The following is a 27,203-nucleotide window of genomic DNA, read 5'->3' as shown; positions in this document are numbered from 1 at the left end:
TCCTGAATTCACATTCAAAATGTTAGTCTCGCGTTTTCCTTTGTCGACTTCGGTCGTGCTCCAAAAAAAATCGGATTGGAAAAATGTATCCTCTCTAAAAGGATCTCTCTATAAAGTGCACCATCAAAATGAAATATATCTATATAATAGATATCTCTGTATAATATGAAGTGTGCTTGATACAAGTGAATATCTACAATAACCCCCTCTACTTTCTACTAGAAAAAAAAAAAAAAAAACAACAACAACAAAACCAATAACCAACCAAGCCTCGGTGTTCCTATCCTACATCATAGGTTTTCACCTTTGAATTGAAATCTTTCAAACCGGGTTCATTGTTAAAAGTTGATTGTACTGTGTGATGGTGCATTGTATCCTTTTGTATCCTTTGTATCTTTATAGTGCACTGCATGTGATGCGATTTATTGCATTCGGAAATGCTAAAGTCCATGCGATAGTATAGATATAAAAGTGAAACAAGAAGAGTGAAAGAGTTTTATTTTTAGGCCAAACTAATTAAAGTGAAATTTGCAATGCATATAGAAGCAAATACAAAAAAAAAAAAAAAATACAAGTAGTGTGTATCTTTAAGATACAAAAACGGTTCGGGGGTTTATTTTTTTTTTAATGAAGATTATTCCTCATTTCGACAGGCTTTACTTAAGGAAAAGAGATCCTTGAATAAATAAAATTGGCATTAGTAAAAATGAAACAACAACATCGAAAGAAAGAATAGGTAAAAAAAAAATAAATAAAAGGATAATACAAGAAAATTGAATTTGAAGCTCATCACGTCCCGTGTGTCACAAGTGTTTTTTTCTGTCGATCTTCATTTTTATCTTTTGAGTAATTGGTTTCGGATACCTCCTTCAGCGCTAAGCGCACCAAATATCGAACGAGGATTACCTCAATCTAAAGTTGTAATCAAAAATAAGGAAAAAAAACAACAGAGCAGCAGCCCCTCCTGCAGCCAATTGGCAATCTTTTCCATCACAGGATATGTTCACATGAAGGTGGGTGCAAATGGGGGGTGGGTGAATGGGTAATTTCTGGTGCGTGATTGGTTTATTTTACGGGCTACTTGTATGAATATTGAATATTTTTTCTGAGGGAACAGAACACAAAAAAAAAATCGGATGAATTGGGTATCTTTGAGATACATTATATCTACATGGATGTTATTTTAGATTTTTGACTCAAGTTGTTTATCTCTCTTTTTTTTTTATGGAGATCCCATGAATTATGGTAATTTTATAAAAAAATAATTCCCTGCGGGTAGTTTTCTGATATCCCCCTATCGATTGGTATTTTTAATTTGTTTTCGACAAAAAAAAGATGAAATATCTCATAGATACAATTTGATTTAAATCATTTTTTTTTCTGTTGTTTTTTTGTTATTTATGAAATTTAAATTATATTTAATGGACAGTAGTTGTGTGCGGTTGTGGAAAGACAAGGGAGGGGCCAAGTTGGAAAATCAAAAATGTGATATAAAAGGAAAAATGAAAAAAATCTAATTTTTTTGTTTTTGTTCTAATTTTTGCTCAATATAAATTTTGAAGATGAAAATTTTCATCAAAAATCTAAATATTATGCAGTAAAAAGCTAGCTGGAGGGGATTAGTTTATCAAGTAATTAAAATGTTTTTAGAATGAAAAAATTGAATTATAATGCGCGCATTGCTAAAAGTTCCTTGTGCGTCCGTGGAATTAATATTATTTTCGACTTTGAAGAGAAAGATGTTTGAATTGTTTTTATTTTTTACGGGGAAATTGTTACCTATATAGTATTTCGCCGGATGGTAAAGTTAAAATAAAATTAAATTTAATCAGAGAGTAGGTAGGTACTGCTGCTGCAATTGTTGTTGGCGGTGCGGATAATGTTTCTTGATGATTTTAAAATTACTAATTTTTGTTGTTGGAGAAAAAAAAAATGTGTGTGTGTGTCTAGAAAAGTGACAGGTAAAATAATTAGAATCTTATTATCAAGTGAAATTATAATTATTGTTGTCGTTGGGTGTTTTTTTCTGTACTTGAATTTTCTTCAAGTTTGCTTAAAGAAATGAAAATTGTAACGTAATACGGAATAAGTTTTTTTTAATGGATTATTTTTTTCTTTGAAAACTGTCATGGACAGAAATGGTTAAAGGGAAATTTTATTATTGAAGGAGTGTTTTATAAAAACACTTTAAAATTTAGAAGATGCTGCTTTAGTGGGAAGAACATGATGTTTTTGTTTTTGATTATTTTAATTGTTGAAGAGAGAATTTAATTTGGTAGGGCACAAATTTTTTTATGTTTTTGTTTTAGAAACTTGATTTTTTTTTTATTTAAGTGCATCGTTTAGAGAACTTGTTTGTGATTTGCGACTAGCTATGTGGTTTTTGTATATTAATTATGCAGAACTGAATGATTCTAGGTTTTCATCAAAATTCTGGATTTTTTCATTTCATGAACAGTTACCTACTTTCTTTTGAAAAATTACTGAAAAAAAATATGTCATGCATTGTGAATTCAACCTTTTTAATTTTTAATAAGTTTACAGAGGTAAATATACAAATATTACATAACATATAATTGCACTGGTCTGATGAAAAAAAAAAAAAAAAAATGTTGAACCAAAATATATTTTTCTAAAAGATTTGCGAGTGCTGGATCCGAATCAGAACTTAAAATTGTTTTAGGGCTACAAGTTTTTGAGATTTTCCAATATCAAACATTTAAAAATAAAGTGTTTTCCGTTAACTTTTGTTTTATCAACATTTGTATCCAATGCAAGGCTGTGAAAATATTGATAAAAAAAATGCATTTTAAATTAAAAACATTTTTTTTTGCAAATAGGTACCTACATACATATGTACAAAAAGTTTGCTTTAAAAAAAAAATGTTAAAAAAAAAAACTATGACCAATGTGTTCCTTACATGTGGTTTTTTTTAATATTCGTGGAATTTCTAATAATTTTAAATATTTCATCTAACATACATAAGTTCTTTCAACTATAATATTGAAGCCAATTAAAGGCCTAATAGTCAAAATTGTTAGTAATTTGACGAATATTAAAAACAAAAAATATTGAATGAACTAATTTCGCATTTTTTTTTTTACAATAACTTTTTTTTTACATACCTACACACGTGCCTTAATTTAAGGTATACAAACATTACAAAATAGCTACTTTCCTTTAATTTCAAATTATTTCAAATTCTTTAAAGCCCACAAATGTCTTGTAAGGAAAGCAAATTTTTCACCTGTTCTGAAAATAACTTCAGTAAATTTCTAGAAATAAATGTTTTTACGTTGTTTCTTTTGTCAAAATACTAGACTGATTTTTTTTTTCTACGAATGTCAATTTTTCGATTTTTTATTTTCGAAAAAAATAAGCACAAGTAGTTTTCCGAAGTAGAAACAGATAATTTTTGTGTGACTTTTAAGTCCTGTGTTTTTTTTTTAACGATTTTTCCCATTTAACGTTTTCGAGGTATTGCAATTTTTCTTGAAAACAGGTTTAATGATTTTTATTTAATTCGACGTACTTAATGGTTTAAGTTATTCTAACATAATCAAGTAGATTTTAATTTTTCTCAAAAGATTTGGACAGCGGAAATTTGGCTATGCTGTTAATAAATCTCGTATATTTCTTTGAACTAATTCTTATAACTTTTAAATATAAAATCTACACAATTTTAAAACAAGGTTTTAGAAAAATAAAAAAAACGTTATTTTTTTAGTCTCATTTTTTAAAATTTTACTTCTGATAAATTAAACAAAAGCTTTAATTTCCAATAGTTATCTAAAATATAAAAAAATAATTTGAACTACAAGAGAAAGTATGCGATCAAGTTGTGTATTTTTTTTTAATAAAAATTCTTTTGCGTGTAATAATAATCCTATACATACTACATATCGTCGGCGGATATTCTATGTCACAATAAGAAAATTTTACAGGGGACGATTTTTGAGTTTCAAATTAATTGAGACCGATATTTTTTTGCTCGTCGGTAATTCAAGTAATTTTTTTTTTATAAAGTTTGTTCTTTCCTTTTTGAAATAATCATACAAACTTACTTCAAAAAATTGGATATAGAACAATTCCTATACAAGTACGCACTTTCGTTAAAAAGTTAACTTAGAACACAATATGATGGGACTCATATGGTAGAATGAATTGCTTGTTGTGCATCAGATTTTGTAAAAAACTCAATTTCGAAATAAGTTGGCTTATGTTGTTATTCCTTGTTGCCACAAATATGTGAAACGTGATGTGAAAATTGACTTATTATTATTTATTGAAAAGTGCTTATTTAAAAAAAAAGAATGAGTGTATCCAAAAAAAATATATAAAAAATAAATAATCATTTACAACTTAGATACCAATAAAAAATAATTTAAACAAATATAAATTTAGTTTAGAAATTCGTGAGAAAATTGTGAAAAAATCAAGTGTTTTATGAGAACTTAACAAAATTGGTCACTGTGACGTATGTGTAACATTTTTGTTAGCAAACAATTTTGTGGCGAAACTAACATAAAATAACGTTTAGTGATAAGAAAACAAATCGGTGTTCTTAAAAGAGATGCAAGTAGTTTTAAAAGTGATCCAACTTAGATCGGTGTTTTGAGAACTTTTTTTCATTATCGTTTTTTTTTAATATGTAGATACCTTTTCATTTCTTATTCTTTTTTTTTGCATAACCAGTCCTCAATGGAAAAGTTCTTATTGTTATTAAAAACACCCACTTTAAAAAGGTTCGGAAGAGTTTCAAAAAAATGGAAATGTGTATACAAAATTGAGATTAACAAAAAAAAATGAAAATGCATTTGAAAAAAAAAAAAATGATAAAAAATCGCTTGAACAGTTTGCGTACCTATTACACGTGCATCGAAAAGAAACAATACTGAAATAGAATATTGATATCTTTATTTGGAGCTCTAAAAAAAAAAGACAAATCGTCGCCTGAGAATTGTTTTGTCGTATACGCCAACTTTGGAATTTTGGGAAATCGCATTTTAAGGTTTGAGCTTTTATAAAAAAAAAACTGGCCGATAGATTTTTTTCAATTTTTAATAGAATATTTTGTGCGATATCTTCTTTATATTTATCTTGTCAAAATGTTCACATCTATTTTAGTTTTCAAATTATCAAGGTTTTTATCCAAAATCAGTTTGTCGTAAACGCCACCAAAATCAACTTTTTTTTCCATCCCGTACACGTACGACAAAGTAGGCGCACGTACAACATTCCAATACTAAAAAATAAATAAAAAAATTTTCACAGTTCGTTTTTATTTATTAATTAAATATTTAAAAAATAGTTTCTTATTACATAGAAGTAGTATTGGTTTGGCTTAGAGGCTCAATTATTAAAATAAATATATCTAAAATAAAGAAAAACCAAAAAATATGACCATAAACATAAAAAAAATTTAAAAAATGTATTAACAAAAAATAAAAGTCATCCTATGGCTATGAAATATGAAAGAAATAAAATAAAAACAAACCAAGTTTGGTTAAATTAATATATGGTGATAAATAAAAGTAAATTAAATAAATATCAAACTAAAGAATTTATTCTAATTTTTTGATTTGACGCTTCATAATATTCTTGGTCTGATTTAGCCATAAATATAAAAAGGCTTTTAATATCAATAATCTTATCCTTAGTTATCGAGTTAGATTTTTTAGTAATTTGAAGACATTGGCTGAACAAATTTACAGGAGTTGCTATGGTAGACTTTTTATATGTTTTAAATATTGATGTAAGTATCATCAGTATCATCAATTTGCAAAACAATAACGCAAATTTAGCGAAGAACAATGGCGCCTTAAAAAAATAATTTTCGACCAGCAGGTGTTTTTTGCGAGCGGGTGCAATAACAAAACTCACAGCAACCCTTTTTCGCTTCGTTCACGACAACGCGCGTTGTCTTGTGTGTTGACTTGTTGAACTTGTGTGTTCGATACAAGATCAATAAGTTACAGCAATAAAACAGCAACCTTTTTTTCACTTTACTTCGTTGAAGACAACGCGCTTGAACGAAGCGGCGCCCGCGACCGACACGGTCGGCTTCTTGATCTTGTGTTCGATAGAAGATCAACAAGTGTACATATTTATAAGCGGTACTTGTGACCGAGGATGAGGTCAAGTATCTAGCGGCAGAAACAAACGACAAGAACCATGACAAAATTAAATACAACATTTGAGATGTCTCTCAGATGCACATTTTTCTTCCTTGCACCTCTAGGAATAGTGCAAAAACCTCAAGTAGTGCAAAGCTTAATGCAGCCCTTAGTTTTTAAATTCATTGTCCTTATAGCACATGAAGTCCTTATTTTCAATAAATACTTTTCTAGTAGGTTTATTATATTTGTTTATATTCTATTTGGGTTATATACCTACATACATGTAAGACAAAACAAGTTCGAAATTTTCTACCCTATCTGTTTTGTACGACGTACGACAAACCAATACTGAAGAAAAAAAAGCTGAAAAATACATAGATTTTTTGTCGTAAACGCCAAAAGTTGGCGCTTACGACAAACCAACGCTAATCCGATGCTTATTTTGTGGATATACTACAAAATGCACACTAATTATCTCAGTAACGGTAAACGATAGGACAAATCTGATAACAGAAATGAAAAGAGAACGTTCTAAAACCTATTACTACATATCCAGTTTAAAAAAGTGAATTTTGGCGTTTACGACAAAACAACTCTCGGGCGACGAAATATATAGATTAAATTCATAATAGCTATGTGTACTTAACATTAGAGACGATTAAAAGTATCACTGTGGTGTATGAGTAACATTTCTTAATTGGAATATTGCATCGCTCGATAGCATTGTTTAACTCCTAAATAAATAAAATGTTGCAATGGAAATATTTTGACTCTATACAGATTTATGTTAGTGAGCCCACAATTTGCAGCACATATAAAATGAGAAGATAAAAAAATCCAAATAAATTTTAATTTAAAAACTAAAGTTGGAAAATCAAAATATTTTATCCAACGTTGGACTACGAGAAACATTAAATGTAAATGTTAGACAGGTTTTGGCTATGTTCTTGAAAAAAATCTTCACAAAAGTATGTGGCGTAGGTTTTCAGTTTTAACGCTCAAAATTTCTAAGAAAAAAATTAATTTTCCAAAAGCTCTCAAACCATTCCTTACAAAATCAAATAAAATTATACTCTCAATTCTTTGACATGTTGATACAAAATAATGCATTTTTTCTTGCTAACGTAAAGCTTAAATTCCATATTTCAAAATCAATCAAAGATTAACTTAAATATTTTTTGTTTTCCATTATTTTCAGTTTCATGGGCAATATTGACAATTAAACAAGATCAAAATTATTTCAAACTGAAATAAATTTAGCTTTTAAATTTATTTTTGTTTCGATTTTTTGGCGAATTTTTGGTTTGCAAACCAATTGCAATTATTCAATGACTGGAATAATGTCAAAACAATAATATAAATACAAATTTAAAAAAAAAATTAAATCCTGTATGTTGTTCAATCTGTATCTGATTTTATTTTAGATTTTCTTTGATTGAAATTCTAACCTTGAAAATCATGACGACAAGATTTTATAAGTAGGTATATCAACCTTACAACCTTTTAAGAAAATGTAAAACAAAAAAACAAAAAAAAAAAATAAAGACAACATGAACCCATCGAATTCCGCACAGGAAGTAATGCCACAACAAATACCTTCATCGTTGCGGAGTCAGAGTCACTTCAATTGGGAAAAGAAAATTCAAATAACATTTTGAAGTATTCCCTTTTCTCCATCTGCAGTCATAAAAATCAATAAAATTTAAATTACTTTCGCGAATTGAATTCTTGAAATTCTTTGATAAAAATAAGTTATCCAAATGACAGTGAAAAAAAGAGCAAAGAATCTCAAAATGCATTTTGTACTTTGTTTGGAAAAAGAAAGAAAATCGAATTTAAGTAGGTTATTAGAATGACTTTTTTGTGATGCTATTTTATTTATGCATTTTAGTTTTGTATTATAAGGTTATAGACTGACAGTTTGAAGCAGATTTTTAGATTGAGAAATGTCTAATTCAAAAAATTGTAAAAATTTTTTTTTGCAATTATTTGAGCCAATTTCTGGTCACAAATGATAAATCTACTTTACGCATAGAGTTCATGAAAATTAACTCCCCAATTATAAACTATGTGCATTTAAATTGGTAGTAGAACTCATAATTTGGTTATATGTTTATGTCTTTTTACTAACCGTTTTGTCTATTAACTGAAAAATTCCGCAATAATCTTATTTTAACATATTACTAAAACAGTAGTTGTTGTTCCACCACTCAAGTCAGAATCTTAACATGTGAACTATTTTACTGTGTGGTTTTTAAAAGTTCTTGTTTGTCATCTTTATGCATTCGAATTTTAATCTGCCTATTTGAGCTTAACAGGATAAGTTGGACGATTAATGTTAGCCGGTGCAATCGTCTTTATGTTGAACCACTAATCGAATCTTAATCCAGTTTTTCTAACAGAATATATGAAGCCCAAGTCTTATATACTTAAAAGGATTATCTATACTTAAAAGGACACTGTTTCACTGTCTTAAGTCTTGTTTAAAAAAGAGGATTGCATCTTTAATTTATTTTTTTTGACAGAGTAAAAAAGAAACGAAGCATGTAATGCTCGTAATCTAGTTTGCAATAGAAGGGAATATTCTTGGGTTGCCTTCATGGGCTCGTCACAATAAAATAAAGACATGTTATGACAATAATGTCAGAAAATAAATATGTATGTAGGTACCAGAGAACCAAACGAGTCGAGTATTGCTTACGAACATCGAGTACTTACTCGAAAGAAACGATCTCGAACAAACAGAATCACCACAACTCAAATGTGTTCAAGCTTTCCTGTTTACGAGTATGATGACTCGTAAGTAATCCTACATTTCAAACGAGTTCAAACGATCAAAATGGAGTAAAATGATCGTGAACAAAATGTTTTATTTAAATTAATTAATTTGACAAGATAATGAAATGAAGAAAAACATATTAGAATAAAATTAAATAAAATACAGCAAAAACAAGAAAAATTAAATAAAACTTAATGTTAGATACAAAAAATTGAATAAATTAAATTAAGTTAACAATTTTGACACTTGTATATGAAAAATATTATGTTTCCAGCCTGTGAAAATGCTCGTTCTGGTGCTGCTGATGTTGCGGGAATACAATTCAAGATTTTATGTGCTTCCCAAACCACACCACCATTGAAGAATATCCACAGCTAATACTTTGTTCTTCCATTGTTTTTTTATAAAATTAATACTTTTTTAAATGAACTCAGAAGATTACTATTTTAATATTATTCTCGAAAGAAATCAGCTTTTGAACTAAAACATTTCATTCATAACTTTCCCTTTAACCCTTTCACGCAGATTTGTTATTTCCCCAATATACCTACCCGAAAAAAATAGTAATTTGTTTTAAAAACAATGTAGGTTCAGAAATTGTATAGTTTTCTAGAAAATATGATTCAAATTTGAGTAATCGATGAATTTTTGAAAAATTTACTCTTACCTATAGAATTTTTAGAACAATGGGCTGCCAAAAATTTTTGTTTTTCCAAAAAACTGGTTACTTAAGTCGTGATCATCTGATTTCAAAGATATGTTTGTGTAGTTTAAACTTTTGCTCAACAAATTAAAAAACAAAACAAGTGAGTGGATTTTTCAATGATTTTGAAAGAATATGTTAAAGAATACAGTAAAAAAAAAAATAACCGGATACCGGAATTGAGATAAAACAAAATGTATTTGAAAAGCTTCATGTTTGTTTGGTTTAAATATCTGATACCAAAATATTCATTTTTATTAGCGATAAATCGAATTTAAGATAATATTGAGACTTGAAATTGCTATGATGGAGACTGTTCTGTCTGTCTATCTGTGTGTCTGTCGTCGCGTCAGTCTGATTCTACCCCAAGCTTCAGTCCAAACCATTGAAATGTGTTTAGGTAAGATTTATTTACGAAACATTATATTAATTCATGTATCTCAGGGAAAGAATTATGTTCCTTTTTTATTGTGTAAAACACCATAATGCAGAATTAAACCAAAAAGGAGCTAGGGAACGTTTTGATTCCTTGAGGCTCGAGACTCGAGGCCTCTATATTTATGCAAGATGGTATCCTTGCCGCAAAGTAAAGAATATGCCCTTTATTCCTGATGAAAAAAATTACGTATTGTACCGGTTTGGCAATACCCTGGGCATGAATTCCATAGAAAACGTCTTTTGGAGCTTCTCCTCTTATGTACGTTATTTTTTTTTATGAAAATTTATAAATTTATTTACCTTTTCTGAATCATTCCGAATCCACATGATAAGTATGGAGAAAAACATTAAAAAATTGTACTTGAAGAGTTGAGTAAAAAGATGTATTTTTTCACTTGGGTGCAATAGCTTCAATTTAAGATTGTGTAACCTTGTTTTTACAATTCGAAAAGTAAAAAAAAAAAAAAAATTAAAAATTGCCTACCTCTAAAAAAGGGCCATTTTCATGTTTTTTTAAGTTGTCCAAATAAAAATAAAAAAGTAGGTGTCTTTGTTTCTTTACCAGCAATCAGACTACCTATACAAAAAAATTTTAAATTTGGAGTATTTAAAAAAAAAAAAAATTTGAATTTTTTCTTTCAGTAAGAATTAACTTTTGTCTAAATTTGGACTTGAACTTCTCCGAGGTGATTCAGAAGAGCTTTTTTAATGTTCAGGTGTTAAGGACTCAAGACTCAAGAGCCGATTTTGCTGTTCAGATTTTTCATTAGGTAATTAAACAAGATATGTCACCCCGAACACTAAATATGCTTGGATAAAAAAACGATTCAAATCATAACTCGACAACCTACATAGCTTTAAACCTTTTTGTAGCAATCACACCAATATGATGAATTGGCGTGATCGGTTTTGTTTAGCGATGATAGACGATGATAGATAAAATCATTAAATTCAGTTAAGCTGAATGTACTCAGCTTTCAAAGCTGTTAGGTAACTTTATTGTTCTAAATTGCATAAAAACGTAAGCGGTAAGAATCAAAAGAAAAATAAATTATTTCTTTTATATGTATACTGTATACATATCATTCCCATTCTCTTCACACGAACGTGTCTCGTCTATAAAAGAACAAATCATTTATGTAAATATCAAATACCTAATAGGTAGGTCGTTTGTCACTTTTCAAATCAACGAGGAAGCCTTTTTCATAATACATTTTCCAAAAGTCTGGTGCGAACCATTGAATTGAATAATAAATAAATCCTTCTCTGCTTATGTATTTAAAAGTTCTATAAGTACCATTTTTTGCACGTGCTACTTATTTTTTTTTTTTCTTATCATTTGTAGTATAAAAATAAAGCAATTTGAGAAAATCCATTTTCATTTTATGTATCTCAAAAATCAATTTCGCTTAAAAGTTTTCTATATTTACAAGAATGATGTGGGTTTCTATAAGAATACACACTACGTTGTGCACCTTGAATGTAATATCAAAAGCCTTATGTATTTTATTGAACCATTCAGAGTCTAAGCAAGGTCAAGAATAACGCCGGCATATTTGCTCTGAATGTAGTTTGTCACAACCGACAAAAGAAAAATCGATGTCCTTGTGGTTTTTTTCTTACATTTTTTGTCCTTTTTTTTCAATTGAAGATTAAGTTCTATAAACTTTTTTTTTTTTTCATTTTTTTCTTTTTGAAATGGCTGTGTATTGAATTAGGATTTAATTTTGCGAAGGAAATTTAAAAAGGTGATGAAAACATTTTTTTTTTTTCGTTATGATGTCGGGATATAAAGAGAGCTTCTCAAATAATACAAAAAAAAATCTTAGGCAGATGAACCGTTTATATGGACTCGCATGAATTGAAAATTGTATAAATAAAATTTTGAAAAGCAACCTTTTGAAGAGCAAGAACATAGATCTAAACATTATTCTGAAATTTGCATATAATAAAGTGTAAACATGAATTTTATCATTTTTATCAAAAGGTTTGTTCAGGAAGGATGTGCTCCCTGCATGAAATTTTAAAACAACATCGGTGTTAGGAAAATAAGAGGCAAACATGTTTTTTTTATAAAAAACATCATCAAGGGATTGGGAGTTACAAAAAAATTAAATTTAAATAGTAAGGTGCCTTGATGTTTGAGTAAGAAACATTTTAAAGCTGAAATCTAGAAAAAAATATTTTTTGGGTTGTTAAAAAATAAGGGAAACTTGCATCGCGCGTACATTTTCTTATGGTAAATGCAACTTTAATGATAAAATATCTTACGAGATTCAAAGAACAATTATTCTAATTTGATGTTTTTAGACATTTTATAAGAAATGTAAATAAAATATATAATTTAACTTTTTAAAAAATAAACGATATTATAACAAGTTCAATAAATATTTATTTTATGTGAAGGGGTCTTATCTTATCTGCTTTAAAAAAAAATAATTTCAAATAAAATTTTAAAATAATGTTTAAAGCTAAATTGGATCCAATCCTGCTAATTTATGAGTTATTTAAAATATACTAGCTAATAAAGTACTTCTTTTCAATATTTAATAATTCCATACAATTATAATAATTTTCATGTTTTAAGTTTTTTAGGTGTTGTCAAAGAAGTTTACAAATTCAGAGTTAATCCAATACTGTGTCACTGTGTTGTATCCTCATTTAAGTCTGAAGGTTTAAAAAATAATAGACGTTTCACAAATTAATTTATCAACAAGTCCAGCCACGTAAAACAAAAAATAAAGAGGTTTATTATTATGTTTTTTTTTTGTTAATTTCTCGAAAATGAGAAGATATTTCTGGACCTGTTTTTGTTTAAAAACAAATAAGAGCATCGAATTTTAAAAACTAAATTAGTACCTTATTACATACAATTTTGAAAAAAATTAGTTTGAATTTTTTTTTTTTCAAAATTTTGAGTTTGAAAATTAATTTGTAAAAAACTGTACCATAAATTGGCTTTATTATATATATACACTGCAAATAAAAACCAATATCAATTTAACATTTTTTAAATATCAAATTAACATTTTTTAAATATCAGCCAAAAATGCTCTATAAAATGTGTTTTATGATATATTTAAAATGTTAAAACAACATTTTTATTATCAGGATGATATTTAAATGTCACATTTTGGAAATTTTTTTGATATTTTATTATCATTTTTTCATATCAATTTCTCATTTCAAATTATTGAAAAATATTAAATACAAAATTCTTAATGTGTACTAATTTAAAGGCGCTTTGTGTTTTTTCGAAGTAAAATGTATGATTTACTGAGAAAATTTGATCGGCACTAAGATTTTACTTCACATAGTTTGGGAGAAAATAACAAAACAATTAATTATATCACCTCTATAATAGAAAAAATAATATCACCATTATTTTGTAAAGAATATTCCCTTTCAGTAATGTTTTGAAAAAAGAAAGAAAATTCTTAAAATAATAAAAATAATAAAAATGAAAAGGAAAGAAATACTATTCATTATAATAAACTAAAACGTAAAATCTAGTCAACACTGACATTTTCATTGTCAAAGTGAAATTGTCACTATTCCACCTGAAATTAAAAAATGTCAAAATGATATGATAAAATATCAAAATTGATATTTTAATTGTTTGACGACTTTTGTCACTGAAAAATGTTAATTTGATAGCTGTTATTATCAGTTTTTTTTTTTTCGGTGTAAAAGACGAGGTTTTTGGCTTTACAAAAAGGTATACATAGCACGTTATTGTAGGTATAACCGTTGATTTTTTTAAATTTTTTTTTCCAAATTAAGTAAATTTTTTTTAATTGCCCCTCTCCGCTAAACGAGGGTGAATAGACCCTCCTCCCATACGATTTTTTTCTTGTCTCAACCCAACCTACACGCTCTAGCTTTTTTGGCACATTCCTCCTGAAACACTATGTATGTTGCAAAAACATTATGGTTAATGGTAATTCTTTTTCTGGAATTTTTTCGACAGGAATATTGAACCACTGCTGTATTTTGCAATTATATCTCGAAACTAATTTTTTTGACCTGGTACCATCGAGATCTCGGAAACTATCCGTCCGATTGCTTCCAAATTTTTAATTGAATATTTTTGAAAGCATTATCTACAATGCAAATAACTTATTTTTTTTTTTATTAATGTTTTTGCTTCAAAAATCTAAGAAAATGATTCTAATAAAAGTTGTATTATTTGTAACTCTCTACCTTCAACTTTAGACTATTTTTTTTTTTTTTTCGATAAGAGGGCTACTGTTACTAGATTTCACCCTTGTCTTCTTTTAAGCTCTTCCACAAAACTTCCGGCCTCCTGATTCTGGCGATCCAATCGATATTTAATTTGAAGAAATAATTTTTTTTTCATCTAAATTTTGTTCAATTTTCAAAATCTCCATTTCTATGGTAGAAGTCTGAAGTTTCGATTGGATTTTTGATTGAATAGACCTTAGAATGTCTGCGCGTCAAACTGACCCCTTAGACCCATTAGTAAAAGTTAAAAGAATTTCTACTGCTTATCCTCTAGAAAAGAAATTGAAATTTGCAACCGTCATAATGTTATGTTATTTACACTGTGAAAAATACTCACCATACTGTTCAATTTGAATTTTTAAAATCAAATTGTAAATATTTATTTTTTTACAAAATTGCATTGCATTGTTTACTGTTCTTTTCAATAAAATACTTCCTTTTTTTGTATATTTATTTTGGTATCTATGTGTAATATTATACTTATCGTTTACTACCCTTGTAAACAATTTAACTTTTTCTCAACGAATGTATCATCCTCATAGATATACATCGTCGTTTTGTTTGTATACACAATATGTATATTTACACCAAAAGAATTAATTACAAGCAAACAATGTGCTCATTTTGAAATTAACCAACGCAAATATCCAAAAGTCAAGCCGATATGGCTTGTATGTACTTAAGCTTTAGCATTTTGTTTAATCGAATTTATCTGTCTTGCAATAAATTCATATAGCTAGCTACCCGCAACAAGTAGCGTAGCATAGATATTTGCTTAAATAATGTTTCTTAATCAGATCATCATATATTATGTAGGCAACAGGTACGTATAGAGGTAAAATAAATTTAATTCTGAGGAGAATAATTAATTGGGTGTTGAGAATTGAACTTGTTTGGATGCTGTCTTCTAGAATAAAATCAAAGATAAAAATAGAGATAGAAATTGTACCAAAGGTTGTTTATTAAATTTGTTTTATTTATTTTTTTTTTTTTTTTGTAAAAAGGAAAAATTGTAATTTCAATTGTATACAAAATGCAGTGTTTAAAATACTGTTACACCCACATTTTAAATATCACTCATAGTTTCAAAGGAAATAGGTAGAGATATTTTTCAAAAAAAAGTTAGAAATAGGATTAAAAATAACAGATTGATTTTTTGACTTGATAACGTATCATAAATCAATGAACCATGGCAGCATCCACGAAAAAGTGACACCATTTTTTCCTGAGGAACAAAAATCTTCTATAGCTTATTTTAAGGGTAATCTAATAACTTAAAAGTAAATACAAATAAAAAATTTTTTAAAATTATATCATTAAATAGGGTAAATAGTGGTTAAACAAAATAGCAAAAAAGTGGCTATTTTTTTAAGACGACGTTGATTTTTTTTTATCGATAAATACATTTTTTTGCTGGGCTAACAAAGGTATTGAAAAAATTCTAGAAAATTTCAAAACTAAGTTATAAATGGTTTTTTAAGACTAAAAAATATGGTAGACCTTTGACAAATTAGTGATTAAAGGTAGAGGACATTTTTTTGACAATTTTAAATATGCCATTCAAAAGATAATGAAAAAAAAAATTACGGATTTTTTTAAGTCTCTGCACTTCGAAATATGAATTTTCGAAAACACGTACTTTTTTAAGGGTATTTTTGGGTGTCTTTTTATTATTAGCAATTTTTTGGAGCGTTAAAAAATCTCAAACTTTTAGGATATATTACTTAAAGTCATGCACATGCATGTGAAAATTGATATTTTTCAGTTTTTAGCCGTTTTTTTTATTTTTATGTTTTTTTCCTCAACAGATAATTGAATGAATGAAATATATTGTAAATAGATAATAGGCAGGACTATATTTATGCAAAATTTTAATCAATTTCGTATTTACAATTTTGAGATAACTGTAAAATAAAGTTCTACTTTTCAACACGTTCATTCTTTTGATCTAAAGCAGTTAAAAATTCAATTTCAATATTTCAATTTCAATTTATTTATCTTCTTCTTTAACAATAACGATAATTTAATAACATATTTAACTTAAAAAGAACATTTTTTGAGCAGTTAGATTAAACTAATTTTGATTATAATTTAGTATGATAATATGATACATAGTATATACAATATAAAACAAGTTTTTAAGTGTTTTTCATTAATAAATAAAACATAGAAGAAGGAAAGGTACGATCTGTGCGGGAAGCACCGTAATTTCAGTTTGAAATTTCGACATGGTTGGCTTTAAAAAATTCTAACTTTTTTTGTAGGCATTGTGGAAATATGATTGAAGCATCATATAAAAGGTGAAATAATAAGCTTTCAGATGATATACAATTTTTATGGATTTTGATTTTAAAAAAATGGATTTAATGGTGTTCGAAGAAAAAAAGTTTGATTTTTTTTTCTCTTTTTTCATGAAAAATGAAAAAAACGCACAACCTGTTTTCTTATGACTTTATCATGTAAAATTATCATCCGTAAACCAACTTTATTGACAACCACTTTTTTTTTTAAATTTAAAGAACAAATATGTACACACATTTGTTGAGCACAAACAGTTCTTATATCTACTGTCAAAATTGACGAATTCTTAAAGCTAGGCCTTTCATTCAAAACTTAAACAAAATATGCAGATAAGCCATTAACTTCCTTAAAACCTAAAAATCATCGGTTGAATAATTTCGATGATAGTTCCTTTTTCGGATAGTTTAAGTGCAATCCCATGTCAACATTTCAATCAGCAATACAGCTTGTCCCTTGTGTGTTTAACTCTTTTGTTTTGTTATTCTTGACGAAATAGTATACAGATAGTAGAACCACAATATCGAACATAATCTTCTACTCCAATATTATGGGACATTTCCCTTACTCACTTTTGGTCTAAAAAAACCTTTTGCTTTTTGTAATAAGCAAAAAGGAAACAAACTTGAATACAAAAGTGTTCGAAAAGTGTTATGTTCATGAATAAACAATTTGAATTTTGTTTGAGCAAAAAGGTGAAGTTTCACAAAGAAGAAAAAAAGTTAAAAATAAAAAAAAAGAACAAACATCCGAAGAAGACCCAAACTGACAATTCCACGCTATTATTTCCAAAGTGTTTTTGCAAGTTGTGAAGTAGCTAGATGCAAAACGAGGAGGAAAATCCTTTCAAAGAGGATTTTTCGCTCGCTCGTTTGTCGTTTGCAAGAGTGCTAACAAAGTTGCTCCTTGTGTTGCTACCTTGTCACCATATAATTCCCCCCGTCCGTCTTTCTTTATCAATACAAGCTCCATCAATTTATTTGAAAAATCTTGTTCGATTTTATGGAATTATTAATGAGGTGGCTTAAGGTGGCTTTTTATCTTTTTTTATCAATTTAAATTTCAAAGCTTTGAGGATTAAATTGGGTAGAGGTACCTTCAAAAAGGAGGATGAGATTTAACTTTCTTTTTTTTATTAGAAATAAGAATAATAAATCAAAATCATTAAATTATTGATGAAATTGATGTCATTAGAGTTGATATCTCTTCAAATTAGGGATTTTGTAAAATATCTACCATTTTATAATACACAAATGGAGTACATAATATTTTAATGCACTCACTTAGTAATTATGTATACCGAAGAGAGGTTCATAACGGATAAAGTGGAATTATTTTCTAAGTGCAGAGAAATCTCTAATTCACTGAACATGTATCCTCTTTCGAATGTGAAACAAATATGCACTTCAAACTGATTGAAACTTGAAAGATATTTCTAATATGTGCGCTCCATTTGAATAAGGGTTCCCACTTTTTGATGAACAGTTGAAAAAAAGTTGAGGAACAATAAGTAAGTTTTAAGACAAGGTTTATTTTTTAATGACAAAAACTTTTTTTGAAAATCATTATTAACGGTATCTGCCATAAAACCGTTTTTTTTTTTACCCGATTTTCTTCGAAACTGCTAATTCGATTTCAACGAAACTTTTTTCAAAAAAAAAAAATTTAAATAATTTTAATATAAGCCTAAAATAGAATTTTGAAAAAAATTAACTTTTGGATTAAAACAAAAATTTTAATTTTTTTTTTTTTGAAAAATCAAATTTTCGAAAACCGGACATTGATTTTTTTTTGAAATTTTGGTTTTTGACAACAACGAAGAAAAAATAACAAAATAATAAAAAATTATTAAAATTATTTTTATTTTAAGTATAGTGATTGAATATAATTCAATATAAGTTCAAGTGATGTTGATTAGTGATTTCTAGGCGAATGCTTTAGCAACGTGCTATGTCGCTGTTAAAAAATTAAAGTGATAAAATGTAAGAAAAGCTGAAGTCCGATAAAAATAAAAAATTTCTTTCGTTGTTTCAATTTTATTTTGAAGAAGTTTCATGTTAATTTTTTTCAACATTAAATCAACGTTGAACATTTTACATTATACGTTGCGTTTTTTCCCTCAGTGTAGAACCTTTATTTAAAAAGCCTCAATTGTATACCCCAGCGTTATTCTAAAAGCCTTTTGTCCCAAGTTTATCCTCTAAGTAACTTTTCACAATCTCCTTTACATAGCAAAACTTATTCTAAATTTTCAAAAGCATCAGACTCCAAAGCATGATGAACACCGATTTATCTTTAATTTTTGACATGAACTGAACACTGATAGTCAACAACTGAAAATTTACTCGAAAGACGAAAACTCGAAAAACAAAGTTTCGAACAGGCAAAACCTCGAAAAACAATGCTGAAGAGTTGCGCGCTCAAGGCACAAGTCCGTTTTTTTAGAAAAGCATATTTCGGTTTGGGGTCCAAAAATCGAAATCCCGAAAACCCAAAATTTCAAAAATCCAAAAAAACTGAAATCCAGAAAATACAAAATACTGAAAGCCCATAATTCCAAAAATCCAAAATCTCATAGAGCTAAAAGACAATATTGATGTCAAATTAAAGGTAATTTTTTTTAGATTTTCGTGATTCTTAGTTTTCGAGATTTTTTGATTTTAAGGAGCTCCTGCTGCTTTGATTTATTTTTTTAATTTTTGTATTTATTTTTTTTTTCTTTTCAAAATAACTCATAGCTAAAAATAACTCCTGTTCGTGTACATATTAGTGGTACCTATAAATATTGTACAAATCTTTTTTCTTTTCTATCCATAAAGTGGCATCACTTTTTCAAATGTCTGTCTTTGTCGAAAATGTTTTGTTTTTATGAAGGAGATAAGCCTTAACGATTTTGGTGAACCCATTTACAAAATTGAAAATTAGATATTGATCTAGGCAGATATTGATTTAATCCTATGACTATATGTAATGTGTATACCCTTGAAACCATAACCTAACCTCACATAATAATGCATGTACAAGCAAATTTTAAATAATTAGAAAATTTACTTTAGAGATTACGTTTTGCAGTAGTGTTTTGATCCCTTTAATAATGCAGCAAGTCCTACGAAAATACACAAAAATTGTTTCGTCATAATCTAATTCCTCTCAAAATTCCTATTTTTGTTATCTATGTTATGCAAAACTTTTTCTATAGGAGAATGTAGGATATGTAATATATGTATACATATAAATAAGTGAATCAAGAATTGGGTAGCTCTTTCTCTCTTTTATCTTCGTTAATTATATTTCCAACAAAACAATGCTTTGAAATTTCAATGGGTTTTATAAATATTTTTGTAAGTTAAAACAAAAGAAACCTTGAATGGAGACTTTTAATTTAATTATTATTTTTATCTAGTAGATATAGAGATACATAGGGGAAGATAGAGCCGAAATGGTCACAAGGCGTTTGCCAATTTATCAAAATTTGTTGAACAAAAATTGGTAAAAATTTTATAGCCACATAATATAAAGTGTGAGGACTTTAAATGAAAAGAAATGGTTATTGCAACTATTCAGCGATAATTATTTAGTTTTTTGAGCAAAAAGTTAATTTTTGGATTTTTGACGAATTTAATTTGAAAAATTGCCTATTTTTTAATCAAAAAAGTTACCGAAAATGTTTTTTGAGCAAAAAGTTAATTTTTGGATTTTTGACGAATTTAATTTGAAAAATTGCCTATTTTGTAATCAAAAAAGTTACCGAAAAATCATACAAAATTCAACGGTTAAAGTAGAAAACCTTATGTGCCCCTTTTTGTCCCACTCTCCCCTGAATAAATTTTAATGAACACGTCTATTCATGTAGAATTTGTTTGTTGAAAAACATGCACACAAAAGCAAAGAAGAAAAATTTATTTTTATAACCCATTTGATAAGTTAAAACTTTGCATTTAGGATAGGGAGAGTTGAAAAGAGTATTCTATTTGGTTTTAAAGATAAGAGTTCTGAATGTTTGACTTTAAGAATTTTTATTTGAAAAATTGCTTACAAGAGGAAAATGACAACTGTTATTGTGAAGGGTGATACAAATAACATTTCTTCATTTAAATTCACAAAAAAATTGTAAAAAAATTATAATTAAATATATATAACAATAAAATATATTGTAACAAAATTATAATAACATAAAATTAACTCGCTAAGCAAAAGCAATTAGCCTACTCTTTGTATGATATGAATTTTACTATTAAAGTATTTCCCTACATAAGACGAAATATAAGTAATTTTGAGGTACTGGGGCATTTTGGCTTCCATCTGCAAAGGTGGATAAAATACTTAAATTGATGAAACACATGATACATTACACTGGCCAACAAAATTGAACTTTTTTTTTGCCACAAGAAATAAGATATACTTTTCTAGAGGTTTTTGATGTGCTGAACTCGAATCTGAGGTCCGGAAAATTTGATTTGCCTTCGTTCTTGAAATATTACCATTATAAAATGCAAAAAGAATTTTTCTGATTACAGATTCGAGTTCAGCTACCCAAAAACCTTTAGAAAAATATATTTTAGTTGTTGTGGCAAAAATTCTGTTTAGTTTTTCTTTGGCTTATTAAATGGAACTTAAGATATTTAGAGCAACAAAAGAGATACCGGGAAAATTTAAACAGTTTTTGAAAGAAGAATATTTGTTCTTATAATAGCCGTTACAAATTTGTTTATAATGAATTATCCCACACACAAATAGAAATTCTAAAACAGCCAAAATGACGTTTTTCGGTATTTTCTTGCTGTAATTTTTGGTAAACGAAGGCCAATACAAATTTTCTGACTGCAAATTCGAATTTAGCACATCAAAAACCTATAGAAAAGTATATTTTGGTTCTTGTGTTATCTTTAGGTATATGTACATTGTTTTAAACTTAATGTCCGGTTAGTGAAAAGATTTTTATTTAAAAAAATAGCTGTCAAAAGCTTTTACCTAATTGATATTTTTTTGAAAATAAATGGCTAGGAAAGTAATCCAAATTGGGTTAGCATCGACTCGTTTCGATATTGTACTTTACATTATTTTACTTTTCAAACGCACTTGAATCACTTTTTCTAAGGAACATATTTTCACCATCTGCACTCTTCTTAACTACTTTTGGAACACTCTAAAGTACCTACTCGTAGATAGGATATGATACACTGCTTTCGCTTTACCTAAACAGATAGCGTTTGGTAGATATAATTTTTTACCAACTATAGGTATAATTTGTTTTTGGCGACTGGCCATTCTAAAAATTCAAACAAACAAACGGTTTTAAAGGCTAAAAGTAGACATCCTGAAGATAGGCAACTAATAAGTGACTTTCCGTGTCCAAAAAGTATAAAATTTGTTCGGGTCGTAGGTCATCACAGCCTCTCCTGAGACATGTTGCTGAGATTGCTTTGTTTACATTAGGTACCTATACCAAGCTAGGTATATTAAATATGGATTTCGGATGGAATTTGTATACAAATTTGAATGCATATCTTGAAACGATTTAGGTTATAAAGTTAGGGATTGAATAAAAAATATACATTGTTTTCATTACCGCATTAAGCAAAAAATGGTACCTTGAGTTGGTACTTACTTTGATATTCTCAATATGAATGGTCGTTTTTTCTGCAGTTCATCATAGGTAGTTTATAGATATGTTAGAGCATTATAAGACTCATTTGAATGCAATGCATAAAATGATTTTGAGAGCAAATCTAATCAAAATCTGCTTATTTCAATTAGGGCAAAAACTTTCAATAAGCCCACATTTTCTCTTCACTTGAAAAAAATCGGCTTGTAACCTAAAAGCAAAAATGTAAAGAGTTATTGAAATTGTAGTTTCCATAACAAATGCAGTATTTTTATTGAAGTCTATGAGGGTACTAACCATACCATTGATTTTTTGGACTTTTAGCGAATTTTCTTTATTTCTCCAAAAAAAAAAAAAACACCATTTTTCCTTAAATATTTTTAATGTGGACTAAGCTGACATGCACACAAGGATGGTTGATAGTTGTTTATCAGTGGCCCTGCTCAAATAACTTTGCGAAAAAATAGTCAATAACTTTTTTTTTCTTAGATCCACCATCAAAAAATACCTTAAAGACATGGGTCTTATGATTATACATTACACAATTTTTTTTCACTGTTTTGTTGACCTTTAGGTACCTCACTCCCTCTTTGCCTTGAAAAAAAAAACATCCTTCCAACTAAAAATGTTTATAGACTCTTTTGATCCTTTAATATTTGTACTATTTTATCAGATTCTAGATAAATTGTAATACTTTATCAATAAATCGGAATTACTTTCGAATGGAAGTAAAAGTATAAAGTAACCATCCAATAACAAAAAAGCATTTCGATATAAAAAGTACCTATGCAAAGAAAAATAATTTCAAAAATGTAAAGATATTTTCTTTATCAAAAACTGTCATTATGCAAGCAACTGAAACATTTCAATCGCAAGCGAACTCTATTTAAATAATTTATTTATTTCAATTTTCATTTCAGCCATGAATTCACACAACAACCCTTCGGTCATGTTTCGATCCTTCAGCTCGGAAAGTCAGAAAAAGGAATGGAGCAAAAGACTGTCTCTGAGAGGCACTCGCCACTCACAAAAAGATGTAAGTAACCATTGCATAAGTACACTTTATCCAAATACACATTCAATTCTTGAAAATTGCTCTTTTACATAAAAAAAATAAAAAAAAAAATAAAAGTTTCCATAACCAAACGACCCATTACCATATTGCCACAGTCATAGTAGAGTACCTACACATAGTTTGATGCTACTACCCACCTTGAACCCATGTCTTTTATTTTTTTCTTTCATTTGAATCTAACCACCTACTTCGTCCATTGCATCGGTCGTCGTCTTCGCATTTCTAATATACCAGGAGAAGAAACAAACATCTGGAAAGTTTTCCGGTCGATCTTCCTCACTCAAACAGCCTCGTTCTGTTCAACCAGCACTCGAGCTACAAGTACCCACCATCACTCAACCGCAAATTCAATTGCCAACAACTCAGCCCACCACCCCCAAGAAATCCAATTGGGAAGTTATCGAACATTTTAACCCCTCAAAGGGAGGCAAATCGTCTGTTAGTAGCAGTCTTATAGCGGTAAGTACTTTTTCCATCACCAACTTTTCAACTAAGTTTGCCTCAAGGGAATTTTAGAACGAAAAAAAAACTAAAAGCCACAATAAAACAAAAGTGTACCATTTGCAATGGCACAGAGTGTAAGTGGTTGTTCCACAGCGCAAATACAGGAAACTCATTTGTTATTATAATCATAAAATGCATTTTGTGTTATACTTTTGCTCTTGTGTGTCAACCCCGTTCCTAGGTAGGTGTGACGAGATGCAATATTGATGAGTCCTTGGATTCGACCAACTCAGGTTCAACGTGTACGAGTCCGATGCTTTGCCAACGAGACGAGGCCGCACAGCTACTGCAACAGCACCAGGGTATGTGGATTTAAATATTTAAATATTTTTTTGTTTTTTTTTTTGAACGAAACAAAACAAAAAAAAAAGGAGTATCAAAATGTTGCCAAGGATTTGAACACATTTCCACAAGGACATTATGAATGTCAAGCTGAATATTTTGACTGCATAACTTTGGTTAGTTTTTTTTTGTTTTGTTTTTCGTTGCTCCACAAAATATTCAAATACATTAAATCATGAGGTAGTTTGTTCTTTTTTTTTACTGGTTTTTTAGAGGATGAAAATGCTCGACTATGGAAGTGGCATTCTCTCTGACCTAACAAAATGATTTATATTTTAAACATCTAAAATATTATGTTATTTGAAAAATTTGTGATGCTTCAAACATTTTTGTTTATACAGAAGTCCGATATTAGAAAACTCATTTTTTTTTTTCACTTTGTTGATAAAACCTGCATTTTTTGAAAATTGGTCGATATAAAATCTAACAAAAATATCTTTACGGCTTTTCAAAAATTGACAAAAATCAAAACAGCTCTTCCAGACCAAAGAAAAAAGATACAATTTCAGGTTGAAATTTCGGTACAATATTGAACATTAATTGAATCTTCTTGATAAAAATAAGATCGTGCTTTTGTAATAAGAAATAAAATGCACGACTGGGTCGCACGTACTTGCTCTTGCAGTTCAAAGAACTTTCATGGTAATTTAATTGTTGCTTTTAAGAGCTGCGTCTATACAGGGTGTTCCGAAATGAGATAAGAAGATTTTGAGGGATGATTCTTGGGTATATTCTAAGAAAAAAAATTGTTTAACAGTTACTCTCTATCTGCAAAGTTGATACCCTTTGGCGGTTATTTAGGAAACCCTTACTTTGGTATGCCTTTACTCATGTTAATGTTAATAACTCCGTTAATACTTATGATAAGAACTTCATTAATGTCTGGATTTTTAGAAGAAATGCTATTCTTTGTGCCTGCATTTAAAAAATGTTAATATCTTTTTTAATTTCTCAGATATTATTTTTAAATGGAATTATGTTTATTTTAATTTTTGACTTTGGGACCGATTTTCTTCGATAAATGTGTTTTAAACGTAGTGTTTTATAAATTTATTCTTATTAATCCAGTCAAATAAGGATTTAACCTCGGAATGAATGTTAGTAGAAATTTTTTTTGCTCAATATCTTCCTTTTGCCATTCTATAACATAACTCAAAAGTCTAGAAAAATCTCATGTCCGCTTGTCGCGATTTCAAGGTCAAATCGCGAAATGGAGATTTTCAAAATTAGCAAAAATAGGCTATGGTATTATATACACATATGATACATGATTTCAAGGTATTTTTTTATGCTGATTCCAAAAAATTTAAAATCAAGGCAATCTGACGTCTCTGAAAAAAGTTATACCTGTTTTTCATCTGTCAACCCATATTATTATAACAGTTGCTAACTTACTATCGAAAATCTCATGACCTCAAGTTCTTATTTTCCAGGTTAAACTAAGTTAGGTGCAGATTTAAAAAAAATAATAAGAAAATTTTAGATTCTTATATGTATACCAACATAACCCATATCATTTCAAGGTATTTTTTTAACGCTGATTCCAACAAAACCCACAAACAAATCAATATGACCATCCCTGAAAAGTAATGTACCTTATTCATTTTGATCTGACACAAATATCTGAAGAGTAGTTTTTCAATTTTTTCAAATCTACACCTTATCTTCAAACCAAGAAAATTAGGACTTGCGGACATGAGATTTTTTTAGATTTTTGAGGGTAGTTAAAGAATATTCAAACAAAGATTTAAATGAAAAAATTAGCCTATTAGCACTTATTCCTAAGATGAACAAGAATCTTCTTTAGTGCATATCCTAAAATTTGCCCCTCCATCAAAAAATACCATTATTTCGTAGGTGTATATATTTTTTGTAATGGATTGTTTTGATTTTTAATAATGATATGGATTCTAAAATCTTCATGCAAAATTTGGTTCATCTACCATAACTATTAAGGGTTTTTCGGTAGTAAGTTAGCAACTGTTATAATAATATGGGTTGACAGATGAAAAACAGGTATAACTTTTTTCAGAGACGTCAGATTGTCTTGATTTTAGATTTTTTGGAATCAGCATTAAAAAATGCCTTGAAATCATGTATCATATCTGTATATAATACCATAGCCTATTTTTGCTAATTTTGAAAATCTCCATTTCGCGATTTGACCTTGAAATCGCGACAAGCGGACATGAGATTTTTCTAGACTTTTGAGATATGTTATAGAATGGCAAAAGGAAGCTATTGAGCAAAAAAAATTTCTACTAACATTCATTCCGAGATTAATTTTTTCTCTCCTTATTTTACTGTATATATGAAGAAAACAATAATGAACAAAAATGTTTAGCTTTAGGGCCAGTTATTCAATAGTCAGTTAAACAGTCAGTTAGTACTTATTCCTAAGGATAGAGAAAAAAATCAATTTTTCAACAAGCAGATATATAGCTTATTCCTAAGAATAAAACTATCTGCTTCTTTCAGAGTTGAATAAAAATTATTCTAAGGAATAATCTCAACAAAAATATTGTGTCAGTTGTCAAAGCTGTTTTGAAAGAATTTAAAAAAAAATACAGTGGAACACAAGAAAACAAAAACAATCATGAATAAAAAATTAAAAATGACGTTTAATTTTAAATATTTTTGAATTTGACAATTTTTTTTTTGTTATTCTGTAGAATAAATTATTCTTGATTGAAAAATTCAATGTTTTTATCTGACTGTTTATGAGCCTAATAACTTTATTAGTCGAACAGTTAACTGACTGTTTATTAGAAGATTGAAAAATTGGCTCTTAGTCAAAAATGGGAACGAATTAAAAATTTATTTTTGTAGTTTTAGTTTATTTCCGTTTAAGACCTAGTAACAACAATTATTTAAAAAGTTCTTCTTTATTTTGTGTGCTTGATGTTGGGGAAGAACCGACACTTAGGGCAAAATGTTGTTAATGAAAAATAAAATTTTTTTGTTATTTGACTTTTTTGAGAAAAACTAAAAATGCAGTTTTGTTGCAATTGCTTTGAATATTACGTCTGTAAAGTTTAATCAAAATCGTTAGAGCCGTTTTCGAGTAATTTTCTATAACATGAACAATTTTTAT

The 27,203-nt window shown here is 28.3% G+C and overlaps 1 protein-coding gene across 1 annotated transcript in view; it reads left to right on the top strand.

The window, feature by feature from the left end:
* Positions 1-552: 552 nt before the first annotated feature.
* LOC129910948 (adenylate cyclase type 6) overlaps positions 553-27,203 on the top strand; it is an 88,926-nt gene continuing 62,275 nt past the window's right edge. Inside the window, exons 1-4 of the mRNA XM_055988554.1 lie at positions 553-1,013; positions 23,109-23,224; positions 23,498-23,722; positions 23,949-24,069. Coding sequence (XP_055844529.1) covers positions 23,111-23,224; positions 23,498-23,722; positions 23,949-24,069 — 460 coding nt within the window. The 5' untranslated portion in view covers positions 553-1,013; positions 23,109-23,110. The remainder of the gene's footprint in view (positions 1,014-23,108; positions 23,225-23,497; positions 23,723-23,948; positions 24,070-27,203) is intronic.

The sequence above is a fragment of the Episyrphus balteatus genome, chromosome 2, assembly GCF_945859705.1.
Source record: "Episyrphus balteatus chromosome 2, idEpiBalt1.1, whole genome shotgun sequence".
Lineage (NCBI taxonomy): Eukaryota > Metazoa > Arthropoda > Insecta > Diptera > Syrphidae > Episyrphus > Episyrphus balteatus.
The sequence above is the reverse complement of the archived record's forward strand: the minus strand, read 5'-3'. Positions and strand labels throughout refer to the sequence as shown.